This window comes from Pyrgilauda ruficollis, unplaced genomic scaffold (genome assembly GCF_017590135.1).
Source record: "Pyrgilauda ruficollis isolate IOZ18807 unplaced genomic scaffold, ASM1759013v1 scaffold83, whole genome shotgun sequence".
NCBI lineage: Eukaryota > Metazoa > Chordata > Aves > Passeriformes > Passeridae > Pyrgilauda > Pyrgilauda ruficollis.
In genome coordinates, this window is record NW_024530266.1 from 1,632,916 (window position 1) to 1,650,066 (window position 17,151).

The 17,151-nt window shown below is 43.4% G+C and overlaps 1 protein-coding gene across 3 annotated transcripts in view; it reads left to right on the top strand.

Moving 5' to 3' along the window:
- The window catches only part of UNC80 (unc-80 homolog, NALCN channel complex subunit), a 124,820-nt gene that overhangs the window by 23,304 nt on the left and 84,365 nt on the right, over positions 1-17,151 (top strand). The window contains exons 10-21 of one of the 3 annotated variants that reach the window (XM_041487671.1): positions 604-826; positions 1,831-1,971; positions 4,539-4,807; positions 5,419-5,772; positions 6,539-6,685; positions 8,523-8,670; positions 10,046-10,194; positions 12,676-12,842; positions 13,529-13,630; positions 15,587-15,801; positions 16,306-16,412; positions 16,900-16,999. In XM_041487671.1, coding sequence (XP_041343605.1) covers positions 604-826; positions 1,831-1,971; positions 4,539-4,807; positions 5,419-5,772; positions 6,539-6,685; positions 8,523-8,670; positions 10,046-10,194; positions 12,676-12,842; positions 13,529-13,630; positions 15,587-15,801; positions 16,306-16,412; positions 16,900-16,999 — 2,122 coding nt within the window. The remainder of the gene's footprint in view (positions 1-603; positions 827-1,830; positions 1,972-4,538; positions 4,808-5,418; positions 5,773-6,538; positions 6,686-8,522; positions 8,671-10,045; positions 10,195-12,675; positions 12,843-13,528; positions 13,631-15,586; positions 15,802-16,305; positions 16,413-16,899; positions 17,000-17,151) is intronic. The other 2 variants (XM_041487670.1, XM_041487672.1) reach the window with 2 other exon arrangements.

The window sequence follows — 17,151 nt, forward strand, 5'->3', positions numbered from 1 at the left end:
GCACTTTATGATTCAGCACCTTAGTGTCTCCCTAAGTAGCTTCTGAAGGTCTGCTCAGACTATATATTCGTGAGGTCTGCTTGGAATATGTATTCATGCCATATGTGAGATCATCATCCCTTTTCATTGGAGTTGATTCTGTATGCTATTATATTGGTTTTTATATGCACATCCCAAACATAATACTGAAGTCTTTATTCAAGTAATTGTCCTGATGGAACTGCATGAGAGGAGGCTGCTCAAACAGTGCTGAATTTTAAGTGCCAGTGCTCTCTGTAGTTCCAGCTAATTCAGTGAGTTCTGCTTTTTTTGCCTTGTCTTAGCTCTGGATTTCCAACCATCCATTCCATGCTCAAGGTCAAAGAATGTCATAGAATTATCTGAGGGCATCCATCCCAGCCTCGGGCAAGACTGAAATCCTTTAAATGCTCACAGGATCCCAGCATGCAATTAGATTCCACCATGGGAAACGGCCAAGATAAAATGCTCAGAGTGCAAAGTTATACTTGGGGAAATATATCTGTGTTATCTTTTTCCCTGAAGTGGTTGCTCTTCATGCCTCAAAGCTTCTTAACTGCTCCTGTATCTCTGCTCTTCCTGCAGTTCAAGAGCCGCAAAGAGGACAGGGAGCGCGAGCGCAAAGGGTCGATCCCGTTCCACCACACCGGGAAGAAGCGGCAGCGGCGGATGGGGGTGCCCTTCCTGCTCCACGAGGATCACTTGGATGTCTCCCCCACTCGCAGCACTTTCTCCTTCGGCAGCTTCTCTGGGATCGGAGAGGACCGGCGTGGCATGGAGAGAGGAGGGTGGCCAACCACCATCTTAGGTGAGGTGTCGCTGGGTCTGCCCCAGGCTCCGTGTCGCTCCTGTCGTGAGCATTCGGAGAACAGCAGGGGCTGTTCCTTCATCCAGTCCTTCTGTCACCCTGTGTTCCTGGTTCTGTTTGCATTACACATCTGCTGGTAACTGCTCACAGCAGACCTTGAAGGACTAATGCTTCAGTTCACTCTTTCTCTGAAAACTTCTTTACTGGAATAATAGCTACTGTGGGAACCTGTAGTGATCTCTGTTCCACTTCAATACGCTTTCCTGTGTGGTAGCAAGCATTGCCCGAGTGCAGCTTCAAACAGATTCAAAGAATTTTTCTCTTCCCTTCTTGAAAAGAGAAATCTTTGGAGAGGCAGCAGTATCATTATTATGATAACAGTATGACAATTGTTAGCAGCAGTGTCATTAGTATCATTAACAATGTCATTAGTATGCCAAAAACGTTCTATTCACAGTTTTCCTGGAGTGCGTATTGGATACAATAAATAGGATATTTTCTCAGTGAGGCTTACACTGTCTTGATATTGCAGAGGTACAGTGTTTGAACCTAACAATTTGCTACTTCAAGTTTCATAGTTCACTAAACAGTATTTTTTTTGTATTCTTGAAGAATTTCCTTTGCCTTAGTGCTCCTCATTCTAATATACTTATTTTTGGGGGCAAGGGGAGAAGAAACTAAATTCCTATAGCATGTCCCAAAGGGTGGAGTCATACAGTGCAGACCAGTTTTATTTTCTCGAAGGTGCTGGTGGTTAAGAATGCAGGTGTCAGCTAAATCAGTATGTGCTGAGGGGAAGAGCCTTGCAGAGAGTTTGGATCATTTGTCTCTGTGTCAATGAACCCACATGAGGGATCCCACCATAATCTTTACTTCTGCTTCACAGCGTGATGAAAAACCTTGATTTTTACAGACTCCAATCCTTTAATTTTTAACCACAGCTGCTGTCTCCAGCCACCTCTCAGGCAGCTAAGCAAAATCTCCATTTCTTGTCGTCACCCTAGGGAAGTTTACCAGGAGAGGAAGCTCTGACACAGCGACGGAGATGGAGGGGCTGAGCGCCCGGCACTCGCACTCCCATCACACACTGGTCTCTGAACTGCCAGACCCTTCCAACAGCCATGGAGACAACACAGTCAAAGAAGGTAAATTTAACACATCAGGACAGGTGTTTCACTGAAATATCAACCCCAAAGAATGGAAGGAAGAGTTAGTGTTTCTACATGTGTGTGACTAATTGATTTTTCCTTTTTTTCTTTCTGTATCTCTTGAGGGTTTTTATGTACTATGAAGAAAAAAGTTTCAAACAGTTCATGTTTATCTGGAGCAGTTGTTAAAACAGTTGGTGGCCATCAGCAGGGAGAAGGCATGGTTTGAGGTTTTCTTGCCTTACCAACACAAAAGTGTGAACAGAAACTTGGTATTGCTATCTTTAGTGGTTTCACAGGGAATTTTGTGATATTTAATGCCTCTATGCAGTCAACAGCTGCTGGATTTTGCTGGAAATCGCAAGGTTTTTTATTTAATTCTCCTCATTCTGATTGGAGGTCAGCCTTGAAATTTACTCAAAGTTTCCCTGAGGCCCCTGTGTTTTGAAGGTCTCTGGAGAAATGGCAATACCAGTGTGACTGCCATGTCACAGACAATAGATGGGACTTGTGATAGGGAGAAACCCTTCTCTTATCTCTGTCAGGGCTGAACACGGGGATTTAAGGGACAGGGGCAATGACACAAGTCCCTGCCTGGTGCAGTGGGCACATCTGGGCACATCTCATCTGTGAAGGACCTTGTTCATCCATGCTGGAGGTGTGGAAGAGGTTAAACTGGCCCATGCCCTGTGTCAAAACTGCTGCTGTAAAGAAAAACAGGTGGGTCACTGTCATAGGAGGCTGCCTTCTTAAGGAACAGAAAGACCAGTATGGAGATCTGACCCATTACTTGGAGAATTCTACTGCCTCCCTGGGGCCTGGGCTCAAGATGAGAAGAGAAAGCTTTCTGTTATCCATTATTGATTTTTCTGGTGGGTAGCAGTGAAATTACAAGTAGTCCCAGGGTAATCAAGAGAGACTTCAGGGTTTTGGGATGACTGGTTAAGGTAAGAGGGGCAAAAATAGTGTTCTCCTGTAGCCTCCCAGTTGTAGGATGTGATGAGGGAGGGCAGGAGGAGCCAGAAGATCAACACCTGGCTCTGTGCCTGATGACACTGGCAAAATTTTGGGGGTTTTGATCATGGGTTGGTTTACATGACACCAGGCCTATTGGTGACAGACAGGCTACTCTTGACCCAAGGTGGGAAAAGGATCTTTGCACAGAAGTTATCAAGGCTCACTGAAAGATCTTTAAACTGGATTTGAACAGGGAGATGGTTGGTCTTGATGATCTGAGAGGTTTTTTCCAATGTGAATTATTCTGTGTTTCTGTGTAGGATTTGGATATGGGGTTTTGGTACCCATTTCAAACCAAACTAAGCAAAAAATCAGTGAAGCAAAAAAAATCTGCCTTTGGATACTCATCAAATTTGGTAGCTCAGGAGCAAAGTGCCCTAATGCAATCTTTATGATCTTCACAATACAAATTTCAGTGAATGCCATTAAAAAGTCACACTTGTCAGAAAGAAAATCTCTGATACAAGCAGCTAATTCCTGCCCTGCTCATTGACCAAATTGTGGCCTAGTTCGTGGTACTGCTGTTGGCCTTAGAATGTGTCTCCTAATTAATGTGCCAGTTCAGTGCTGGCACAACTGCACAAGCTGTCAGGAAATGTGATTGCCCCTCTGGTGAGTTGCTATGTACATAATATAACTAGTGCATCTCTGAGTCATTGCTTATTAAATGTATTAGATGTCATTAGTTCATTAATTAGAAAATGTTTATATTTAATAGCCACAGGAAGAGGTTCTTTGTTATTCTCTAGCCCTGTTACCATACTGTCTGGCACAAGGTAGTCTAAACAACCCTGTGGATGTCTTTCAACACTAGAGGGTATATAAACCTACTTACAAAGCAGTAGGTGTGGGAAATTGTGATCACTGTTACCTGGAAATCAGCATGAGTTTTGAAAATATGAGGCATCCTTGATAAAAATTTGCACTTAAAGCCAGCTTGCTAACCTGAGCAGTTCAAAGTTCCTGTCTCTGAGCACTGTCAGCTTAAGACTGCAGTGCCTTTCTCATCAGACAGCTATGAATTTTGGAGATGGTTTAGACTGTTATAGGTGCTGTTTTTTTCAACTGGTGTGATGAAATTTTCTAGATTGATGCGACTTGGAAAGCTGTTTCAAAGTTGTGCTGCAGTTTTGCTGCCTTCACCCCTGTCTTTCAGCTGCAGAGTTCTTTGTCTTTGCCTTGCAGGGGCACTGCTGCTTTTAAGATGAGGCACTGGATTAATGCAGAGAGAAAAGTCCTTTTGGATTAGATTTAGAATGTCTGAGTTGCCTGATCTACTTGACTGCCCATTTAACATCAGCTTGAGCTGCCAGAGAGATGAACTGCTAGAACAAGCTTGGGGATGTTCTAATTTACACTGTGTTAGAAGAAGAAGTGAGTTTACCTTTGATCCCTGTACACGTGATAGGAATTAGGAGCTTGTGGTTTCTTTTGGCATTACAAACCACTTTAAGAGCTGCTCCTTTTAGACAAGAGCAGCCTCAGTCTTCTGTTCCATAGCTATAGAGATAGAATTTATTTACAGGTCGCTGTTTTCCTCCCTGCAGTGCGGTCCCAGATCTCCACCATCACCGTGGCCACCTTCAACACCACCTTGGCCTCGTTCAACGTGGGGTACGCCGATTTCTTCAGCGAGCACATGAGGAAGCTTTGCAACCAGGTGCCCATCCCTGAGATGCCCCATGAGCCACTGGCATGTGCCAACCTCCCACGGAGCCTGACAGACTCCTGCATCAATTACAGCTGCTTGGAGGATACAGATCACATTGATGGAACCAGCAGCTTTGTCCACAAGAATGGCATGCTGGATCTCTCGGTAATTGGCAAGGAACGAGGAAAGCCAGGTCCCTCTTCTGTCAATATAGCTGTTCCATTGAGATCAGGGGTTTGATGGGCTTTTCCTCCACCTCTTTGTATGACTTCTCTCAGCAGTGTATAAAGGTCAGTCAGATACATTTGTGCATATCCTAAAAGTCTCCTCTGAGAAACTGCAACTCCTGTTACTCCTTGCAAGGAGCGCATGTGCATGTGGAATGCACACATCGGATCTTTAGTGGTATTACCTAATGGCTGTGTTCCTGGGGCATGCACCAAATTCCCTATAAAATAGTGTAAGACTGAGTAGCACCTTTCTTCTAGCACCTTAAACCTCACTTCTTCTGCTTTCCCCTCAATGATTTGCCAGCTCCTGGTGCACTGAAGCAGTGTTCTCAGGCTCACAGATGTCATCTCATGGTTTCCTTTTCAGCCTGACTGTGGTTTCTTGTCTGACATCTAGGTTGTAGGCTTTTGGTATTTAGGGTTGTGTATTATTTGTTCAGAATTTGTACTGTGCCTGCTGTAATGAGTCTTTGGAATCTAGAATTTCTAAATAAAACTGGGAGAGGGAATAATTCTGGCTTTAAATATGATGTTTGAATCTCTCAGGTGGTCCTGAAGGCTGTTTACTTGGTTCTGAACCACGACATCAGTTCCCGGATTTGTGACGTGGCCCTGAACATTGTGGAATGCTTACTGCAGCTTGGTGTGGTGCCCTGTGTGGAGAAAGTTCGGAGGAAGAGTGAGAACAAAGAAAATGAGGCCCCTGAAAAGAGACCAAGTGAAGGATCCTTCCAGCTTAAAGGGGCTGCTTGTGGTTCAGCTTGTGGGTTTGGGCCACCTCCAATTAGTGGAGCTGGAGATGGAGAAGAAGAAGGAGGTGGCGGAGGAGGTGGTGGAGGTGATGGAGGTGGTGGAGGAGGAGGAGGGCCTTATGAGAAGAATGACAAAAAACAAGAAAAGGTTTGTCTTGCTTGTCTCTCTTCATACAGTTCCAAATGTACTTTGATGTCTGCTAAGATTGAGTATGCATGTGTATGCAACTGCCCTTCTCTTTTGCTCTGGTGCTCACTTGGGGCTCTGCTGAGGAACATGATTAGCAATTCAAGCACTGTAACTACTGCAGAGAAGCAGCTGCCGAAAATGGAGTTTGTGAGCCTGCACAGACATTTTCAATACCTTGACAAAGTGTTTGAAGCCCTCAATGACAATGTTTTTTTCAGGTTTGTTATTCATAGCTTGTAAAGGAAAAACGGAACGCAGTATGTGAGCACAGTTTATTTTCTATTTGATTACTAGAAGTCTTAAATTTTTCAGTATTGCTGTGAGAATTGGACAAGAGATGCTATATTGCTGACCTCTGAGGTTGCAATAGTGGCATAATTATGGTAGCATAATATCCAAGACATTTTAAAAAGAAGCTTGGTTTTCAACTCAGCCAAGCCAGCTCTGTTTTCCAGGGTTAATTTTTTGAAGTAAGTTCTCAATGGTATGCATAGCAGCATGTAGCATCTTCACATTTATAGCATAACTTTTTGATGGGAGCTGAAAAGGAGGGGGCTGGTCTCTAAACTTGAAAAACAATTGGAGTAAACACTTCAAGAATAACAACTCAGTAATGGAGTGTCTGAGATAGGAAATGGAAAGCAGTTAGTCAAAAATAAAATGCTAACAGAATGCCAGTGGTTGTGCCACGGTTACACACTGTCCTTCCCTCTGTGACCCTCAGGATGAAGGCCCATCTGTCAGCACCCATAGGCTGGCACTCACAATGCTGATCAAAATTGTGAAGTCCTTGGGCTGTGCCTATGGTTGTGGAGAAGGACACCGAGGGCTCTCTGGAGATCGCCTGAGACTCCAGGTATTTCGGGAGAATGTAAGAGAATTAAAGCTCATTAAAGTGTCCCCCCTTGTACTGCTGAGATGGCTGCCTCCCCCCTCTGTAGCTTTCCCTGTATTGACAGTCAGTGTGTTGCTTTTTGCCCCGGCTCACAGACTGTGTTGCAGCCCAGCCGTAGCAGATTTTCAGCTGTAGTGTTGCCTTCCAGTCCCTGGGGCTTTCTAAGGGCACACCTGGGGCCCAGGGTGCTTCTGGCCACCCCAGTGGATGGGTTGGGACAATACATGGGAGCAAATTCCATGTGTGAGCTGGTGTTAGTAATTTTTCACAGGACAGTACCCCAAAAGAGTGTGCTATTACAAGAGGTGCAGCTATCTTGGGTTGCCTGTGCAAATCCAAAAGTCTGAGATGTAAGTATGCCCACCTTTGCTAATGGTGCTTATGACTGATTGCTGCTGGGCTGCTCCATCAGCTCCTGATGGTTGGAGTGCACTGTATTTGCACTGTACTTGTTCTGTTGTTCTGCAAGGAAGTAAAAGACTCACTCGTGCCCTTTTGATGGATATTGTGGGTCATCACTGTTGATTCCTAACATTTTTGGTTCTGCCCCAGTTAAGACCTTGGAAAGTACGCAGAATGTAGCCCAGACATCAGATTTAATCCAGATGTTTGTCTCCTTGAGATCAGCCCAACTCCCTGTTAAATGGGAGCCTTTCAAAGGCCTTCTCAGTGCCTGCATCCTCCTCACCTTGTGTGCTTGCAGAAGGGAGCATTTTTCATGACTATAATGAGAGTTTACTAATCCCACGGGATGTGTGTGAACCACATTCTTCTCCATGGCTTTGGTTAGCTTGAGCTGTGCCAACAGAGCTATAATTAGGTTCTGGGCTCTGAGGTTCATTTCTCAGAGATGGATTGGCTGCCCTGTGTCCTTGCAGTGTTCTTGTGTTAGCTAGATTTCCAGGTTCTGCAGGAGTGGACACAGTTGGACAAGATGGGGTGAGAGAGTCCCAGTGGTAGCAGTAGAAAGGTTCTTCTGCACAGAGCACTGATTGAACAGGTACCATATTCATCACCGTGTCAGTTAGATTTTTCTGTTGGAGCTGAGCCAGCAAAGCATTTAGACCTGTGCATAACATCAAGTATAAATGAATATGTCTCTTGGAACCAAGGTTCTTATCAGGCCCATTGAATTGAGGAAAATATTTTCCTACATGTCTAAGTCTGCTGCATTTTCTGTGTGTTTGTCTGGCCAAACTGCTTTGCATGCAGCGTTTGTGTTGACTGCGTGGACAATCATGTCTGAGTTTACTGGAAAGTTAAGCACCCTATTGTAGAGGACAGGAGAGTTCATGTTTCCTGTAGAGATGACATTTTAGATTCTTTTAACTCTAGCCTGCATGGGGTCCCAGTATAATGGGTAGCTTTGTGATAAGAAGTTACCAATTAATAATTTTTAGATAAAAAGTTAGTATTTCGTATGATGTAAATTGGTCATTGGGTGTAGGGGCATTCATTAGGTTGGGTCTGAGATGGAGGGTGAAAATCAGATGCCTGAGGCTAAGAACCTGTTCCACCAAGGCACTGATCATTGACAGAGGTGGTGCATTCCCAGTTCATTTACATCCAGTGAGATTTTGCTTTGGGGTTGGGCACAGGAAGAGAGGACATGAGATACACCCCAAACAGTGGCACCCATACTGGTGCACTCTCTTTTGTGCTGAATTTCTTGTTGGCTCCAGAGGTGAACCTGTCCTGTTATGGGACCATTCAGAGACAGCAGAACACTGGCTAAGTGCAAAATTACCTTGCTCTTGTTAGCAAAACTTGAGCATGTACTTCGATGTGATATGATTTATGGGCACTGTTGTAGGCCCAGAACTGCCTCACGAAACTGTACAAACTGGACAAGATGCAATTCCGGCAGACCGTGAGGGATTACGTGAACAAGGATTCTCTCAATAACGTGGTGGATTTCCTTCATGCTTTACTGGGATTCTGCATGGAGCCAGTCACTGACAGTAAGTATTCCTGGCATCAGTCACTTGTGTGTCTTAAACTGTGCCATCAGAAGGAAGCCACGTTCTTGTCCTTCACAAACTACAAAATGTGATTTGCTGTTCTCAGCATATGTAAACTGTATCCTTAGCCAGTGGGGTCAAGGGAGTTGGACCTCTTTGGATCTGACCACACAGTGACCTTGCCTTGGGATCCTGTAGCATACAGTGCACCTGAAATTGAAGGGCTCCCTTTGATTCATCCTATCTCTTGTTCATGGCTCTTCACAGAGTTTAATTTTCATTAAACCATGCCTTGGGCAGGAAGCTTTCTGCTTCATAACGTGACAAGGCACCAGGTGGAATGGCCAATTTAATATACAGTTTATTCTGAATGGAGGTATAACTGAGCTTTAAAACCCTCTGTGGTGCCTCAGAGCTTAGAAGGCATCACAGTAAGCAGCAAGGACTGCTTGAATGAATGAGAATATAGACACACAGATGCATTTGCCTGCAGTTACATGTTTTACATAGGGGGGTTTGAGGATTTTTTTTAAGTTAGGAAAATTACCTTCTATGTTAGAACAATCAAACATTTATGCTTGGTCACTGCATGAAACAACGTTTAAAAGTGACTGTTTACAGAGTAGGAATAGCTCCTCTGAAACACTCAGGGAGGCTGACTAATTTATTAGCCTGTCTTTGATGCCAGGAATTTCAGAGAAAGCATCAAAGAACATTATATAGCCAGTTTTCATGAGCAAGATTCCCATATGACATTTCCCTAAGTATTCATCAATTATTGACTGGCTTATTCTTTGAAACATGTCAGCTTATGCAGCTCTTGAGAGTCTTTTCTCTCATCTCAAGAAACTGGGATGTTTTTTGTAATTCATGTAAATGCATAATTATTTTTGAGTCTTTCTGAAAGCTTGGTATTCTTGTGCACCTTCCAAGAAAAGCATTCCTATAGTTCAGAAGATTTTTGTTTCATGGGTGTTGTCACTTTGCTGCTTAATCAAACACCTCTTATCCCTTAGAATGGTAACTAGAAAAACTGGAGTTATTGTTCAAATTTGAAGTCTTATTCTGCACTTCTTTAAATGAAAGATGCGGATGGAACAAAGCTAGAATTGTCCTGATACTTTCAATTCTTTTTCATAAGGATTGAAACTATCAGCTTTTCACAGCTATTTCTGGGAAACTTTCATACTTATCATGTATTTTACCCTTTGCTTCTGCTGTATTTTTGTGGGATGGGATTGTGAGAATTGAGCATAGGATATTAGGTGGGGACGTCTCCTTGTCTCATGTATCATAATCCCTTTACGTGTGTCTTTAAGCCCTCTCTTTTAAACTGTTCCAAACAGGATGACTTGCTTACACTTAAATTTTACAGATAAGGCTGGATTTGGGAACAACTTCACCACCGTGGACAACAAGTCTACAGCCCAGAGTGTGGAGGGTATTATTGTGAGTGCCATGTTCAAGTCACTGATCACTCGCTGTGCATCCACTACACACGAGCTCCACAGCCCAGAAAACCTGGTAAGCCTTTGATACCAAGTTAACAAGGTGGTTGTCTCCCTGTACTGGGCACTAGTGAAGCTGCATCTCAGAATCTGGGGACACTCAGAAGTTTTTTCTCTAAAAAAATGGAAATGGGTCTGGGAAAGGGTCTGGAGCACATGCCTTACAAGGAGCAGCTGAGGGAAATGGAATTGCTTAACCTGGAGAAAAAGAGGCTCTGGGGAGACCTTCTTGTTCTCTACAACTTCCTGACAGAGGTTGTATCAAGGTGTTGGTCAGTCTGTTATCCCAGGTAAAAGTGACAGGACAAAAGGAAATGGTCTCAAGATGCATCAGATGAAGTTCACATTAGATATTAGGAAAAAATTTCTTCACTGAAATGGGAGGTCAGGTATTGGAGCAGGCTGCTCAGGGAAGTGGTGAAACTGATGCCTTGTCAAGGCTGACCTAGAACAGAGGCCAGACAAAGTTAAAGAATAAAGCAGGGATTCATTAAAAGGCCTCAATGGATCCACCTTGGGCAGCATAAGAGCCCAGCCAGGGCTACACCCAAGATGAACCAAAATGGTCACAAAATGGACAGCAGGTCATGGGGTCTGTCACTTTTATAAGTTCTGGTCCATTTGCATATTGGAGTTAATTGTCCAATTACAGCTTTAGATTGTGAAGTCCCATCCTTGTTTTTCTCTCTTCAGTCCATGTTGTTTATGCTCTTGGGCTTGAGATTTGGATCATTTGTCCTTGGTCCCCAGCTAGAGAAGGAATTCTTTTGTCTCCCTATTCTGTGAAGAGAGCTCACCATCCCCTAATGTGAAAAATATAAAAGCTAAAACCAGAGGCATCAAAATCACTATCCCTGAAGGGGCTTGAAAGATAAGAATGTGAATGTGGAAACAGGGACGTGGTTTTTTGGTGGACTTGACAGTGCTGTGTTAGTGGTCAAGGATCTTAGTGGTCATTTCCAGCCTCAGTTACTCTATGATTCTGAAATCATAGCTGCAATGAATCACCTTTCAGCAAAACCAAAGGCAGTTCACTTGGTTAACCATGTGGCCCTCTGGTGCCAGACTATGTGAATTACTGAACAGCAACTTGGTAGATCTTCCCAAGGTTTAGACAAACTTCCAATTTACTGAACACATGGAGGAAAGGAAGGTGTTGGTTCTTGCTATGTATATGCTGTCTTCCTAGTAGACTGGATGACATGAGTGCTCTTCTTCCAAATTGGTGTACTTCAGCAGGTTGTCTCAGGCCACCTGCTTTATTATCAGAAATTAGAATTTTTCATGGAAGCAAACAACAAATGTTCTTGTATTCTATCGTTACAGCAGAGCTGTAGTGACAGTGAAGTCCAGCTAAAGGGGCAGTAGTGCTCTGTGAGGTGAAGGAAGTAGGAGAAGGAAAACCACATTAATGCCTTAAACCAGCAGTGTAGTCTACCTACGTCCAAATCATCTAGTTCTTATGGGTTTTCCTCCTTTGGAATGTTTCTCATAAGAGGTTATTTAGTGGCACAGAGAAAAATATGCGCCATTATTGGACCTAGATTAGGAGCACCAAGTGTAAATTTTTCTTAGAAATTGTGTTTCTTTCTAGACCCTATTTTAGTGTGTAAGGTGAAACTTATCCCTAAGGGTAACACTATTAATTGTGCCTGTATGGAGAATACATCATGTAAAGCATGTGTGCAGATTTGTTGTTGTTTTGTCATTCTTCAAAGTCAATCTTGTGGTCAATATCTTACTTTAAAAAAAAAAAAAAACTACTTAATCAGGAGATAGGTGCAATTATAAGCTTGTTGGGGTTTTTATTTGTTGTTGTTTTCCTTTGGTCCTAGCTGGGAATTCTCAGAATAAGCCAAAGTCTTTCAGGAAAGCTCACAGGTCAAAACTCAAGCCCTGTAAAATTGTTCCCTCCATCCCCTTGCTCTCAGATATAGAGGTGATTTGCACATCACAGATGTGTATGAATGTTCAGATCTAAAAAGGGCCTGGAGTGTAGGAGGGAGGTTGGGGAATGAGTGAGTCATTCCTCTCTCTTCATATGATGTGAAGCTCTAAAATAATAAAAAAAATCCCTAGACACCCACTGGTTCTGAAAAAAACATGCAGTTGTTTGCACTCTACATCCTCTCACGTACACCTGAGGTATTTAATGCCTTTTGTGGTCTAGATGAATGGTATAAAATAAACTTCAAGTCATCTTTGTAGCTCCCTCATTTCACAGGTCTTTTAGCCTCTGATACCTCTCCATCTGCTGTATCCCACTGCAGATCATGTTCCATAATAATGCTCCTCCTTCTCTGCTTCTTCTGGGTGCACTATGAGTTTCCAGCCAAAAACCACAAACCATACACCTGAAGAGTAGATCACACAACAGCCAGAGGGGAAGTAATGGCCTGGTGAAGCACCTCAGAAAGTACTGATTCTCACTGCTTCTTTAGAAACTGCAGACTGAACTTGTTTTTTGGGTTTTTTTCGATGGTGTCTTGCTGCTCAGGGCTTGTACTGTGATATCCGACAGCTGGTCCAGTTTATCAAGGAGGCTCATGGGAATGTATTTAGGAGAGTGGCACTCAGTGCACTCTTGGACAGTGCTGAAAAGTTAATACCAGGAAAAAAGACAGAGGAAACAGAGCAAGAGCCAAAACCTTCTGGGAGCAAAAGGTGAGTCTCAGGAGGGAGAAGGTAAATGACTGACTTACATATGACTCTGACTATCTGTGCCAAACACAAATAGAGGAAGTCCCAAGGGATTGTTTTATATTTATAGCATGCCAGTTCTTGATGTACAGACTCTTGCTGTGGCAGCAGCCTCCTTTAAAATTTAATGACCTGAGACTGCAACAAATTTGCAGAGAAAATCATTGGCAGTCTCATATAAGAGGCATAAGAGAACAGGAAACACTGGGATAAAGAGAGGTTAAGAGAACTAAGAAGCACAGTGTCACTCTCAAAACACTCAATGGATGTACTTTTTATTATGCATCACATCCTTTGGGATGTGTACCTGTTTTTCTGACAGGCAAACCCTGGTATGCAAAACAAGTCCCAGAAGAAACCTAATACTGACATGCTTCTTTATCAAGAAGAAATGTCCTCTGGTGCTTTGAGGAATTTGTTTTATTAAAATGTTGGAAAGAAGGATTAAGAGAGTTGAAAAAGTCTTGGAAACTTTGGCTTTGCTGCTAAGAGCTGATGCCTTTTTTGGGAATAATATGTATATAGAGACAGTAAGTTGCTAAGGGCACATCTCTAAAGCTACTTTGCAGGTTTCCATATCCAGTTCTATGTGATGACCATGAGATGGGCCATCCCTTTCCTTTGGCTGATGGTTTATCTTGTCTGTGTAGATCTGAGGCAGGAAGTGTCATCATTGACAAAGGCCAGGCCTCGGCTGCCCCTGATGAATGCCGGAGTTATGTCTCGAGCCGCCCAATGCAAACTCCAGAGCAGTAAGTAAATACTGAATTGTTCAATGTGTTCGTGCCAGCTGCTCCCTTCTGGGGTTGGTGCAAATGGGCAGGATAGCAGACTTACCTGTTTGGATAGTACAGCAAACTGTTGAGTGTCTACACAGGAGCTACTACAACCGACTGGGTAATGCCTGTTTTCAGTGCTGCCAACTGGACCCATCCTGGTTTTGGAAGGGAAACATCAGAGGTTTGCAAATGACAGTGCAGGAGATTTGTCAGTATTGTGTACCATGAATGAATAGCATGTTAATTCCTCAGAGATTTAACCACAACTGTTCTCCAAGCATGCTTTGTATTCCCAGGTGATGATGTTATTAATTTTCAGCTTCCGGGTTGTTGCTAAGAGTCATTAATGCTTCAGTGAGAGCCAGCCCATTCCTGACCTGCCTTGGGCTCCCAAGATTGCTGTAGTTCCCTTTTCAGCACAGGGAATCAACCTGCTGCTGGCATTGTACATCTGAAATCCATGTCCAAAGAATTCTGCCATTTGCCATTGAACTAAACTTAGACAATACTCTTAGGAATTTTATAAAATTCTACAAATGGCCACCAGTCCCTAAGTGATTTTTGGGCAAGTCATTTAACTCCTCTGAATACGTGTCTGTCTTGTTAAAGAGCTTTGAGATGCACTGCATGAAGACATTGCTTGCACAAGGGCCCAGAGCTCTACAACACATATTCTCCTGCCTTAATTGAGCCTGCAAAGTTTCACTATTGCTGAGACAGCAGGGATAACACAAAGCCTTTTACTGCTCTGCAGGACTGTAGCAAGTTGTTCCTCTCTGAGCCCTGCCATAGCCATGGGACATCTCAAGAATATAGTAAAAAATGTTGTCCCAATTCCAGTTCTTAATGAGCAGGTTCACAAATGGCTGTCATGATGTCCTAAAGCTTTCTGGTACAAATGCTTGTAGAAATTACTAATGTGGTCTTATAAATGTAGTTCATTTTGACATAAAGAAGGTGGTTTACTTTCATGTGTAGAAACTAAAAATTGGAATGACCTGTTCAATGGATGTTATGAATGGAAAGGAAAGCTTAAACCAGTCCTGCCTTTGACTCAGATTTCTGTCAGTACCTCTTTTTAGGGGCAGCCTGCACCCCAGATTGCTCTCACTCCTCAGGTTCTTAACAACAGCCAATTAGGTCTATTACAAAATGATTTCTTTAATGGATACAAATTTAACTGTCATAGACTTTAACAGATTACTTACTACACAAGAAAAACAAAAGAAACAACTAGTAGATGGAACAATTTGGTGTGCTGTAATAATAAATAATAAATTACAGCTACATAAGAAATAGTTTAGATTAGGATTCAGTGTGTCTTACCATTTAGTTTCTGGTGGGGCATACCTAAAAAAAATCGTTTGCTTTCAATTTTTGGAGAAGTAACCACCAAGATGCATCCAAGCTTGGGGAAGGAGCCCTACAGGTCTCCAGGGAGTGTGTAGGAGACTTCTGCCTCCATTAAAACTTGTGTAGCTTTTATAGTTGTAAAGTGTCTCTCAGTTAATGATTGCTTGCTTATCTCTTTACATCTCGCTCTCAAGGTCAGGGATGTTCACTGTCAGCTGGGGGCTGATAATAACCAGAGAACTCCCTTTTGGGCATCTGTCTGGCCTGGGTTGTCTCACCCATGTGCACCAGCTGATGGACACAGGAGATAAGCTGTCTGTGGTAGAGGGGGGGATGACCTTCTGCCTCAGTGGACAAGTGCCTAAGGGCAGAAAAGATTGTTATTTTGTGTCTTGAACAACATTGAGTGTATCATCAAGCTTATGTCCCACTAAGAACAGTATATTTGGAATTCAAAATGAAAGAACCTCAAGCAATAGAGAGGTTAGGAGGGGGCTGCAGAAAGGAGGTCTCTTTTCCCTGAGCATTCAAACTTCACTGAAATGTACTTCGTGCTTTGCATACCTTCTGTTCCAGTGATGAGCAAATCCAAGGGGCCAATCTGGGACGCAAGGACTTCTGGAGGAAGATGTTTAAGTCACAAAGTGCAGCGAGTGATACCAGCAGTCAGTCTGAGCAGGACACATCCGAGTGCACCACGGCTCACTCTGGAACCACCACAGACAGGCGCTCCCGCTCTCGCTCCCGACGAATCTCCCTCCGAAAGAAACTCAAACTTCCCATAGGTAAATGTATGTCTCTTTCTATTCTATATACATATTGCATGTGCAGAGAAATACAGCTAGACATAGCTGTCTCAAGAAATACTGCAGCACAGTTCCTTATTGTCTGTATATTCTCCCAAAGAAGCTGTGATTTGCTGCTCGCTCCATTTTGCAGATATGGAAGTGAGGCAAAGGGAAATGTAAGCAATTTGCCAAAGGTATCAGGGGATATTTTTGTCAAAATAGATTAGTGAAACTTTTCCCCTAAAATAGTAGGCTAGTACTGTAATCTCACAGGCACTGTTCCTGTCTGTGGAAGAGAAATATTCCAAATTAACATTTGTTTGACAGAGAATATATCCGTTACGATTCCCAGGACCTGGCCTTGCCTGGTAGTTAATACATGTTACATGAAAATGTTACCTTATGCTTGTCTCTCATTTTACCATGCCTTAGTCTGGCCACTGTGGAGAAACAGATTCTTCTAGGGAGAATGTTGAGATTTGTACTGAATGGCTCATTCTGTGACAGGGAACTGGCTGAAGCGCTCCTCCCTCTCTGGCCTGGCTGATGGAGTGGAAGATCTCCTGGATATCAGCTCTGTCGACCGTCTCTCCTTCATCAGGCAGAGCTCCAAGGTAAATGTGTCAGGCTGGATTACAGAGAGCTTAAAAAGACAGGATCTGGCTGGTTTTAGATCCACATGGGGACATTTTTATTCAATATGGACTTCGCAGCAAACAAGACTGTCACAGAAGTCTCCAGAGTAGAGCCATGGGAATTCAACACTGGACTTTTGTACCTCACGGTGAAGACTAGGTTAAACTTACACTGTGCTGGTCAGTCTGCTCTGCTGCACTGAGAGCCAAGTGCAGGCTCTGTCAACACAATTTTTGGTCACACTTCTCCTTCCTTCTTTGTCCTTCCACAGCCTCTCAAGAAAGACCAATCCTTTAAGCAGAAAGCTTAAAAGATGAAGTGCCTCAGCGTATGTAAATCTGTGCCCAGGCCCAGCCGTGCTGCTCTGGTGACCCTCAGAGCCCCTCTGTAGATGTTTGTGTCCAACCAGTGAGTGTCTAACCACTGCTCTGGCCCCGGCTGACCAGCCCCTCTGTCCCTGCACAGGTGAAGTTCACCAGCGCGGTGAAGCTGTCAGAAGGAGCGGGGCCAGGAGGAGGCCTGGACAATGGGAGAGACGAAGAGGAGAATTTCTTCAAGCGTCTTGGTAAATGGCGCACCTGCCGAAGACACCCATCCAAGCTCCATCACACAGAAGAAAAAGATGGTTAGAAATCAGGGTTCTCGTCTCCTTTTTGCTTTCTTTTTATCATTTTTTTTAAATATATTTCTTTCTGTATTTTACCCCTTTCCCTTTTT